This window comes from Nyctereutes procyonoides, unplaced genomic scaffold (assembly GCF_905146905.1).
Source record: "Nyctereutes procyonoides isolate TBG_1078 unplaced genomic scaffold, NYPRO_anot_genome, whole genome shotgun sequence".
In the NCBI taxonomy this organism is placed as follows: domain Eukaryota; kingdom Metazoa; phylum Chordata; class Mammalia; order Carnivora; family Canidae; genus Nyctereutes; species Nyctereutes procyonoides.
The window spans coordinates 15,874,492-15,886,552 of NW_026575048.1; the positions used below are offsets into that span (position 1 = coordinate 15,874,492).

A 12,061-nucleotide genomic window follows, 5' to 3' on the forward strand; every position below is an offset into this window, starting at 1 on the left:
GGTAGTTGCCAAACATTGAGAGGACATCTGTAATATGTATTCTATAGAATCAGGGAATTTTAGTGTGGGAAGGGCTCTCCATATCTATTCTTAAGGCATTTATAGGTTGTATTTTCCACAAACCATAGGGGAACTGTGATGCTGTGAATTTTTATTTAAATTTAATTCATGAGTTTGATTTTTGACTTGAATTTAATTTTAAAGTCTTTTTTTACAAAAGAAAACATCCAAATAATATAAATTTATTTCTTTAAAAATATTTTAGTTGTTCATGAGAGACACAGAGGCAGAAACATAGGCAGAGGGAGAAGCAGGATCCCCACAGGGACCCTGACACAGGACTCAATTCCAGGATCCCAGGGATCATGCCCTGAGCGGAAGGAAGATGCTCAGCCACTGAGACAACCCTCAAATAGCATAAATTTAAAAGTAAAGATCAAGCACTAGTTTGTGTCATCAGATTAATTTATTGATTATTAAGTTGTGGTTTTATCTATATTTGAACCTGTATCTGATCATATATAATTGTAGACTTATTACATATGTCGGAACCTGATTTACTGCTGTGCTATCCAATACAATGATAAGGAAAACTGTATGATGAAGGTTGTATTAATCTAACTAGTTTTGTTATCATTTTCTGGCTTTTTAATAAGTAAATTGTATCAACTTATGAAATGACTAGAAATCCCATTTATGAATCCAATTTATAGGAGTTTTACGTTTTCTATTTTCTGCATCTTCCATTAGGTTAAGGATTTTTGCTGCTATTGTTGCCAAAAAAAAAGTTTGAAAAACTCTAATTCAGCCCTCTCATTTTACAAATTTAGAATCTGATTCTAAGAAACAGTTCCCCAGATCTCACACAATTGAATCTTCAGTAAAAATCCTTTCCCGACATCTAAATCTTGTGTATGCAAAGTACTTTCATGAATATGGTAATAGTCTGAAGAATAGAATATTGTGTAAAGGTTATTGGATCTAGAACATCTTGGTTTAAATTAGGTCTTTAAATGTCCATTGTATAAAAAAAACACTGCTTAAAAACATGTTTGGTTTTATTTTTTTATTCTAGTTAACATATAGCATGATATTTGGTTTTAGGAGTATAATTTAGTGATTCTTCACTTACATACAACACCCAGTGCTCATCACAACAAGTGGCCTCCTTAATGCCCATCATCCATTTAACCCATTCTCTCACCCTCCCACCTCCCCTATAGTAACCCTCAGTTTGTTCTCTGTAGTTAAGGTTCTCTTATGATTTGCCTCCCTCTCTGTTTTATTTGATTTTATTTGATTATATAAGATTTTATAAGATTTTATAAGATTTTATTTATTTATTCATGAGAGACACAGAGAGAGAGGCAGAGACACAGGCAGAGGGAGAAGCAGGCTCCAAGCAGGGAGCCCGATGTGGGACTCGATCCCGGGACTCCAGGATCACGTCCTGGGCCAAAGGCAGGCGCCAAACCACTGAGCCACCCAGGGATCCCTCCCTCTCTGTTTTATCTCCTTTTTCCTTTCCTTCCCCCATGTTCATCTGTTTTATTTCTGAAATTCCACAGATAAGTGAGATCATATAGTATCTGTCTTTCTCTGACTTATAGCACTTAGCATTATATCCTCTAGGTCTGTCTTGCAAATGCAAGATTCCATTATTTTTGATGGTTGAGTAATAGTTCATTGTGTGTGGATATATCTAAATATTTCTATCTATACCTAAATATATATATCTATCTAAATCTATCTCTCTATATTTATATATCTGCATAACTTCTTTATCCATTCATCAATGGACATTTGGGTCTTTCCATACTCTGGTTATTGCTGATAATGCTACTATGAACACTGGGGGTGCATGTGTATTTTTGTATCCTTTGGGTAAACATCTAGTAGTGCAATTGTTGGATCTCAGGGTGGTTCTATTTTTAACTTTTTTTTTTATAAAGATTTTGTTTATTTATTCATTAGAGACACACAGAGAGAGAGAGGCAGGCACACAGGCAGAGGGAGAAGCAGGCTCCAGGCAGGGAACCCGACATGGGACTCGATCCCGGGTCTCCAGGATCATGCCCTGGGCTGAAGGTGGCGCTAAACCGCTGAGCCACCGGGTTGCCCTATTTTTAACTTTTTGAGGAACCTCCATACTGTTTTCCACAGTGGCTGCACCAGTTTGCTTTCCCACTACAGTGTAAGAGGGTTCCCTTTTCTCAGGATCCTCGCCAACATTTGTTGTTTCCTGCCTTGTTAATTTTAGCCATTCTGATGGGTTTGAGGTGGTATTTCATTGTGGTTTTGATTTGTATTTCCCCAATGAATGATGTTGAGGCTTTTTTCATGTGTCTGCTAGCCATCTGTAGGTCTTTGGGAAAATGTCTATTCATGTCTTTTTGTCTGTTTCTTAACTGTATTACCTGTTTTTTGGGGGTGCTATTTGATAAGTTCTTTATAGGTCATGGATACTAACACTTTACCATGACATCTGCAAATTTTTGATTACTTCCTTCACTGTACAGAAGCTATTTATCCTGATGAAGTCCCAATAGTTCATTTTTGCTTTTGTTTCCCTTGCCTTCAGCGATGTGTCTAGTAAGAAGTTGCTGTGGCCGAGGTGTCCTCCTCTAGGATTTTGATGGTTTCCTGTCTCATGTTTAGGTCTTTTATTTTCACGTAGAGTGTACAAAAGTGGTCCGGCTTAATTCTCTCATGTGTTGCTGTCCAGTTTTCCCAACACTGTTTGTTGAAGAGGCTGTCTTTATTCCATTAGATATTCTTTCCTGCTTTGTCAAAGATTAGTTGAACATGTTTGGTCTTAAATTCCCTGTTTTTTTTTTTTCCTCCTAATTCTCTGAATTGTTACATTTTGAGCTTCAGAAACACAAGGGTAGAGCTTTATCCATGGCATTGGGAACTTTCTTCATGATCCTATTAAGCCAGCATTGAAGAGGTAGGTGAAGGAGGCTGACACCTACAGAATAGATTGTCTCCTCAGTCAAGAATCTTTTCCAGGACACCTGCGTGGCTCAGTCGGTTGGGCATCCAGCTTTTGATTTCAGCTCAGGTCATGATCTTAGGGTTGTGAGATTGAGTCACATGTGGGCTCCATGCTCAATGTGGAAATTCTGTTTTCCTCTCTCTCTTCATCCTCCCTCTCAAAAAACAAAACAGAACCCCTTTTCCACAGTAGGGGCCTTTGGTAACCATCACACAGGACCTACAAACTTATGTGTCAATTATTAGGGGCTCATCCACATTTCTCTTCTTCAGACTTACTTGTAAGTCCTGCAGTCTTTCTCCATTGAATTACTAATCATCCTGTGGAATTAGCTATTGCCCATTAATAGGAATAGATTATTAACGCTAGTAATTTCTTCAAGCACAGTAAATGTACTCTTAGTTCTACAATTGTGACTATTTCATTTTGATTCTCAGGCAAGGCCACTCCAGTGCTTCAGCAATTTCTAGATGTTACTGGCATTAGATGAGAGCATATGCAAACTAGGCTTGGACTTTTTTCTCCCTCCTCCTGTGAAACTCCACATGAAGCCATTTATATTGTTTGAAGAAAGGTTAAGTAGTGTGGAGGAATAGGCTTCTGGTAGTTTGAGTATGCCATTTAACTTCTTTGTGTGTTTGCGTTTTCTTTTGGCTCATATTGTATATATTCCTTCATTTAATGAAAAAGTCCTACATTTGCTTTTTATACCTAAAGAGAAGTGTAGTTCCTAAAAGACTTAAGTGTTTTGTTTTTCTTTTTCCTATTAGATGAATGGTCACATGACCTTTTGGGTGAATGCCAGGAAGAATTTTCTTGTGTTCTAGTACAGGATCCTTTCTTGAGTACCTGGTCTCCCCTCTGTATAAGGAATGATATAGATCTATAAACTGACTCAGGTCTGGAAGTTTAGTACAGGCCTGTGATTTTAAATAACAGTGGCTTAAGGCCTTTCTTGTCTTGAAGTGTTATGATTTATTCTAATGAAAGATTTTAGTGAATTTAGTCCATTGACTTGATTTTTTAATTTTTTAGACTCCAGGGTCAAATAAGCATAGCTGTAGTCTGTAGTTCAGACCATAGTGATTACCACCTAATTAATTACGTAGGAGGAAATAAAAACCCATAGTTGGTACCCAGATGTCCCTAAATCTTAACCCTTTCTCTAGCTTTCCAGTGGCCAGTTTCAGCTTTTGGAATTAGGCTTTTAAGTCTTAGAAAAAACATCTATTGATCTCTGAGAGAACATTTATACTTTGATAAGATTTTATATTCCTGTCTTCTATATTTCTTTTTATCTTCTGAATTTTGGGGTATTCTCTCAATTTTTTTCTATTCTGTTTACCTTTATTTTGTGTTGACTTTCCCCATGGCAGTTTTAAATTCCTTATGTGTATTTTTCTAATTCGGTTGCTGCATCTTGACCACTTACTCATATAAAAATGTGTTCTTTTGACCTTTTGAAAACAGAAATCAGATTTTTGAAAAACAATTATTTGCTGTCTCATATTTATTCCTTAGAGGAGCATTTCCTTGGCTTTTTAAGTGATTTTCTTTTTTAAGGTCCAGTATTTTTCTCATCATAAAAAGAAATTGATAGTTGTAAAGCATTAACTCCAGGTCAAGTAGGAGCTGAGATGTGTCCTGTAACAATAGATGTTGGTTCTAGCCTGAATTTGGGGAATATTTTATACTTGAATATTGGTTTTACTTTTAGAGTCTCAACAGTTTAGAGAAAATTAGCTGGAGCCATAGTTAGAGTAGAGAGCTTTGCCTCTGCTGAAGATTTCTTTTCCCTCCATACTTTTTGTGGTCATCCATGCCAGTGACAAAACACGGATGTACCTAAGTTGCTTTAGGGTCTTTCCATGCCTGGTTTTCCTTAATGGTGTTCAGAAGTTAGCCTATTGCCCCCTCAAAGAAGAATCCAGAAGTTGTATAGTGATACTGATAGGGTCCAGATGTTACTAATTGAGAGTGGGGAGTATAAACCGTGTGTCCCTGGTGGGTTCACCATCTGCCCTTGCTTCTAGGATTCACCTCTTTGAGTTATAGGTTGTTAGAAGAAGTCTGCATGAGGGAAAGTAGTGTTCTCACAGCAGTAGAAAGAAGTCTCCAGTTGCCTTTACTTGGCTTCCTTCTTGTACTACATCTGTCTAATATCTAGGAGAAACTTGGAAGTTTCTAGAAAATTGTTCTCCTATTTTTCCAAGTGTGGTTATTTCAGTCAAATTTTTTGAAAGTAGAAGGCAGTGAAGTTAGGTATATTGAACAAAATAAAAATGTAATTTTTAAACCAATATGTTTAGTTTGAAAAATAGGCACATAATTTTTTAAAAAGAAATAGCACACGAGCAGCATAGGGGTAGAGGGAGAGAGGGAGAAACTTAAGTAGGTTCCATATCTAGTATGAAGCCTAACTCAAGCTCTGTCTCAGGACCCTGAGATCATGACCTGAGCTGAAATCAAGAGTCTGACACTTAACCAGGAACCCCAGGCATATAAGGATTTTAAGGTTTATGTTTACATACTGAACCTGTAAAAAGGCTAATTTCAAATTTATAGAAGGCTAACTTCACTTAATCATAACAACTGTCTGCCCAGAAGCTAATTAGTACTTATTATTTGCTTTTAGAAAATGGATTCTACATCTCTGTTACCAACGTTTTTAGACGTGGATCTGACAATATCACATGTAGAATGTCTTCCCAAGGATATTCTGGTGAAATTTCAAGGCAAAAATAATATTGAATGTGAATTTGACTACCACATATTACAGCGGGAAATGCAGCACATTCCAAAAGAAAAAAATAACGTGGACATTGATGAATTTTGTTTGGTAGAAGAAAGTGTATCTGGCGAATGGCAGAGAGGAAGAGTCATGGAAAAGAAAAATGAACTCTATACAGTGCTCCTCATAGATCATGGAAAAGAACTAAAAGTTAATAGTACACAGGTTGCTTCGGCCTGTGGCAACTTATTTGAGCTACCGCCACGGGTAATAGTTGGTATTTTTGCCAACATACTACCAAATGGGGAAAGATGGCCTCCTAAGGCTTTGAATTACTTCAAGTCATTAGTAGGACTACAAGTGAAAGGCTGTGTACAAGCTGTTTTGCCTCTTCAAATGGTTCTTCTTGAAGTGCCAAAAATTATATCACAGGTTCTTGAATTACAATTAGGCAGACTTATCGATGGGGATTCGTTTCGTCTTATTGTGGAAATGTTAAAAGAATTCCCACAGGAAATACCAGATTTACTAAAACATAAAAGACCTGAGTTACCATTAAGTAATAATGATGCTTCACTTGATATTCAACACATTCTGGGTAATTTGCAGCCAACTTTGTCAGTAGGCAGTATTGAAAGTATAAAGATATCCTCTGCATTGAGCCCAAGTAAATTTTATTGTCAGCTAATTAAATGGATTCCAGAATTAGAAAACTTAACAGTGTGTATGACTTTGCATTATGATACAGCCAGTCAAGAAAGTAGTCCCACATGTGATAACTTTGGACTACTTTGTGTTGCCAAAAGAAGAAATGGACAGTGGCATAGAGGAATTCTTCAGCAGCTCTTGCCCAATAATCAAGTGAAAATTTGGTTCATGGATTATGGCAATAGTGAGGCTATACCCTCCATCCATGTAAAGAAACTTAAGCAGGATTTTATTTTAGTACCATTATTTTCATTTCCATGTTCTCTGACATATTTGCACAGTCCAGATAGAGATGCCAGTAAATCTCAACTGAGTGTATTTAAACAAGCTTTGTTAGGACAAATAGTATATGCACACCTTGATTGGTTCCATAAGGATGAACATTTGTATTATGTAACACTACAAACTCAGGAGTCTACAATTAATTCTAAGTGTCTGCTGAAGACTGTAGGCACACAAGTACTCTGTCCAGTGTCTGATTCAAAAATCTCTAATATGTTTAAGGAGACTAATGCTTCTGATGTAAACAGCTTTGCAGTTGAGCATTTTACTGGAAATATTGAAAGGCCGATAGACTCTCTAAATAAAAATACTTTGAAAGTAGGTTTTCCTGTTAAAACTGTAGAGATGGACATACGGGCTGCCTATATTGCTTTTGTGGCCTATGTATTAAACCCATCAAATTTCTGGGTACGCACTAATGAACATCAACATGAACTTCAAGATATAATGAAAAATATAAACAAATCTTATGACTTGTGTGAAAATGATGAACTGATTCTAAGAAATCCAGAGCCCGGATTATTATGCTGTGCTAGATACAGCAAGGACAGATACTTTTACAGGGCTGTCATCACTGAAATTAATGGTTATAAGATTAATGTTTATTTTATAGATTATGGAAATACTGATTCCATACCATTTTTTGATGTAAAAATTTTGCTTCCAGAGTTTTGTGAGTTGCCTGCCTTAGCCATGTGCTGTTCACTTGCACATATATTTCCTGTTGAAGATTTATGGGTTAAGGCAGCAATTGACTATTTTAAAAAAATTGTCTTGAACAAAGCAATTTTGCTTCAAGTTATAGCAAGAAAAGATGACAAGTACATTGTAAATATTCAGAGTATTGAAGCCTCAGAAAATACTGATGTTGTCTCTCTCATGTTACAAGCTGGATATGCAGAATATTGGGAAGTAGAACCAGAATGTCTCCCCAAATCTGTAAGTGAATATTCAGTGTTAAATTTAAAGTGTAAAAACAAAGTTAATATTAAAGTCCTATCTGCCCTTCTTGAAGGACCTAAACCTAAGAAGTATCATTCAAATAAGCTAAAAGACAGTAACTCGTCTTTGTTAAAGTCCCCAGCTGTTAATTTCTCAGATTTAAGAAATCCTTCTACCTTGTCTGTGGGACCAGAATTGATACGACCTTATAAAGAATATATGTTTAAACCAGGAACAGTCCTTGAAGTCAAGTGTTCTTCTTATTATGGCCCAGGAGACTTTTCATGCCAGCTTCAAAGTAAGTTAGAAGACCTAAAATTACTAATGGATCAGATTCAGAATTATTACAGCATTCATTCTGATCCTTATCAAACTGGGCAGATTGCTTGTGTTGCTAAGTATTCCAAAGATGGGAAGTGGTATAGAGCTGCTATTTTGACTCAAGTATCAAGAAAAGAATTTGACATAGTATTTGTTGATTATGGTTACCAAGAAAGGGTTTTAGTTAAAGATATTTGTGCTATTAACCCACGTTTTCTTGTTTTAGAAGTCCAAGCCTTCAGATGTAGTCTTAACCATTTAGTTGAACACATCAGTGGTAAATTCTGTTGGACAAGAGAAGCATGTAGAGACTTGAGGAATTTTATTTCTTCCTCTGGAGGGTTATTGACTTGTGTCATTTATGCCTTAGCTCTTATATATCCAAACTGTTTATATAACTTGGTGGATTTACAGTCTCCACTTACTAGTGCAAGAGAATTTCTCATTAATCATGGCTCAGCACAGTATAGTATGTTATCAAAGCCATTCCCATCTTCAGTTAGTCTTTACAGTTACTGTTATTCTTCCTTTAACATAAAAATTGGAAGCGAGGAAGAAATATACATATCTCACATATATAGTCCCAAAAAGTTTTATTGCCAACTTAGTAGAAATATTAAAGACCTAGAGATGATAGAAACAAAAATTGTAGAGATTAGTAACCTCAAAAATTGTCCAAAATATGATCCTAGTAAAATGAGGTTGTGCATATCTAAGTATATAGAGGATGGTGTCTCTTACAGAGCTTTAGCAATGCCAACGGATTCATTAACTGATTTTCTGGTCTATTTTGTGGACTTTGGAAATAAGCAGTTAGTAGAAGAAAGTACATTGAGGGTGATTTCAGATCAGTTTCCAGAATTGCTGTTTACACCCATGCAAGCTATTAAGTGTTTTTTGTCAGATGTTAGAGATGTAGATATTCCAGCAGAAATCAGTGGCTGGTTTGAAGATAACTTCTTAGGAAAACCGTTAAGGGCAATAATATTGTCCAGGGAGTCAGATGGCCAGCTTGGTATAGATTTGTATGATGGATGTCAACATATAAATGAGGAAATTAAAATGTTGCTTCATGCTTATGGAAAGAAACATTGTGACCAATCACACTGTGTGGAAAAGAGTCCTAAAATAAGTGAGAACGAAAGACTTGCTGTTTCTTTGAAAGGCAAAATAGAAAACAGTTATCATCATAATATGATAAATAAAACTAATCTAGTAATGTATTCTGAAAGCAAAATAGATCAATTAATGAATCCTGGAAGTACATATGCCAAGCTTTTGAAACCATCAGTTTGTTATAAAATTGAACCGGTGTCAAAAACCAAAGTGAACTCTTTGAGTAGTGGACTAAAAAGTAAGGGTGTAAAAAGTGTCTCTGGATCTGCACATGCTCTCGATGAAAATGATGTGGGCCACAGATCAGTAAGGGTTGTATCACAGTGTTTTAGTGGAGAATTAAATCAAGCAGCCTCTCAAAACCCATCTAATCTTATGAGACCACAGATCAAAGATCTTCCTCAACCCCAAATCTACTTGAATGCCAAAGTTAAAGGATATGTTTCTAATATCAGTAATCCAGCAAGTTTCCATATCCAGCTGGCTGAGAATGCAAATGTAATAATCAGACTCACAGATGCTCTAAATGGAAGCAGAGCAAATTTAGTGAAAGAGAGAAAATCAGTGAAGCCTATGGTGGGAGACCTTGTCATTGCAGAATACTTTGGTGACCATGCCATCTACAGAGCAGTAATTAAGAGAATTCTGCCAGGAAATTCTTTTGAAGTGGAATTTATTGACTATGGTAATACTGCGGTAATAAGTGCTTCCAAAATTTATGAATTTCAGAGGGAATTCTTAACTGTTCCTCAGCTAGGAATCCATTCTTTTCTTAGTGGAGTCAAGTGGAATGAGCCTGATGAAATATGGGACAGTAACACTGTGGATTTTTTCACATCAAAAGTGAGTAACAAAACAGTTTCTTGTGAATTTTTGAAAAAGCATGAGCGGAGATGGGAAGTCAGTATCATTTGTGACGGAACGTGTATCATTAATGAATTACTGAAATGGACAGCATATTCAAAACTACGGAAAACAGTATTGCAGTTGCCTGTGGCTGTCTCTCAAAAGGTGAGCTCTGGGGAGGATGATGAAATGAAGAAAGGAAAATCAAACGAGTGTGAAGGTCCTGAGATCCTTCAACCATCCTGCCAACAGCTGGTTAAGATTCCTTTGGAAGAGTTAAAACCTGGACAACTTGAAAAGTCTGAAATACTTTATGTCTCAAAAAGTGGGATCTTTTATGTGAAGTTATCCAAAAATAAAAAAATCTTATCAGATTTAACAGTATTAATCGCCAAAGAAGTAAAGAAACCCTCTTTATCAATTGAAAATATTGAAAAAGGTTTAGAGTGCTTGGCAAAATCTAAAAAATCCTTGAAGTGGTATCGATCAAAAGTAGCAAAGAAGTGTGTTGATGAGAAAGTGCTTGTTTTTTTAGTAGATCGTGGTAAGTATGAAATAGTGCCTTTCAGTAATACCAAGATGCTTAGTAATGAAATTAGAAATATTCCAAGACAAGCTGTGCCTTGTAAATGGATTTGGTTTGAAAATTTTAAAAGCCGGCCATTTGAGTCCATTGTGGGTTTATTTGCACATTTGGAAATAAATATTCTTTTCCTGAAATATTTAGACTCTGTGTGGAAAGTAGACATTCTGATAGATGGCCTGTTACTTTTGGAATATTTAAATTTAAATAAAGTTCATGTTGAAAACAAACTTAAATCTTCAGAAACTATTTTGAGTGTGGAATCTAAAACTACTGTGTCCTCTTGTACAACAAGATCATATACTTGGGCCCAGCTCCACAATGGAAAACAATATTCTGGTATTGCCACTGCTATTTCTGATCCATCAGATTTCTGCGTTCAGTTAGAAGATTTCTTTGACATAATGAAATCTCTCTTTGTGTTGCTTTCTGATCTACCAGAAAAGTTGCAAAGAGTGCCTCAAGAGTGCATAATTCCCGGTGCTAGTTGTTTGTTCAAATATGAATTGGAAGATCAGTGGAATAGAGTAGAAATCTCTGAGGTCTCTAATCAATCTTTATTACTTGTGTTGATCGACTATGGATTTTCTGTTTCCATACCTTATTCAGATATAAAAAATCTGAAAGTTGCTCCTGTCGAACTTTTGAATATACCAAGGTTGAGTTATCCTTGTATCTTACACGGTATCTTACCTGCTGAAGGGAAACACTGGAATGTAGAAGCCAAAAGTTTTTTTCAAGAATTCCTAAGTAAACCAGGCTTAGTTTTTCAGTTTAGGACATATAATCTTGAAACAAAACTGAAAGTAGAGGTCATTCATGAGAAGAACAATTTGGCAGATATGTTAGTTGCTTCTGGTTTTGCAGCGTATTGTAAAGATTCAGATCGTCTTAATGATGGAATTAGTACTGGATCTACTACAATCCAGCCTCAATTACAGGGGAAGCCTCTCTTCCCATTGTTAGATCAAAATTGTTATAGAAGGGAAAATATAAGTTGTACCTGCTCTGAGAAACAAAGGCAAAAAGAGAAAACTGTAAAGAGGAAAGAAGTCTACCAGAACCTCTTAAGGAAAAGCTGTATCCGTAAAAGATTATATTCTAGAAACGTAACTCTGAGAGAGAAGGCTGATGTTGGGCAGTGTAATCCCCAAAGTTCCTTTACATTGGATACGTGTTCAGCTTCATTTTGGGAACCACCTAATGGTTTCAAGAATAACATCAATTATGCTGAAAACATTTTTGAAAAACTACCAACTGAAGAAATACAGGAAAACAACATAGTGGATTTGAGAATAGCAGTAAAAGCATCGCACGCTAATGAAAAAATTGTATCAGAGGAACCGTTAAAGGGTAAGTAGCTATTTTAAAAAAGTAGATTCTTTTTGTAGATTTACTTTTTATTCTTTAAATTTTTATTATATGCCAGAATTATCCAAATTGAAAACATCCTGTACTGTAAGACTTTATAGAAAATCTGAATAAATGGATAAACTGGGACTAATCACTTAATTATAAGATGATACGGGACTGT

At 36.0% G+C, this 12,061-nt stretch overlaps 1 protein-coding gene across 6 annotated transcripts in view; it reads left to right on the forward strand.

Moving 5' to 3' along the window:
• TDRD15 (tudor domain containing 15) overlaps nt 1-12,061 on the forward strand; it is a 73,627-nt gene that overhangs the window by 50,708 nt on the left and 10,858 nt on the right. For all 6 annotated transcript variants that reach the window (XM_055327703.1, XM_055327702.1, XM_055327706.1 and 3 more), the window contains one exon: nt 5,634-11,880. In XM_055327703.1, the coding sequence (XP_055183678.1) occupies nt 5,634-11,880 (6,247 nt within the window). The remainder of the gene's footprint in view (nt 1-5,633; nt 11,881-12,061) is intronic.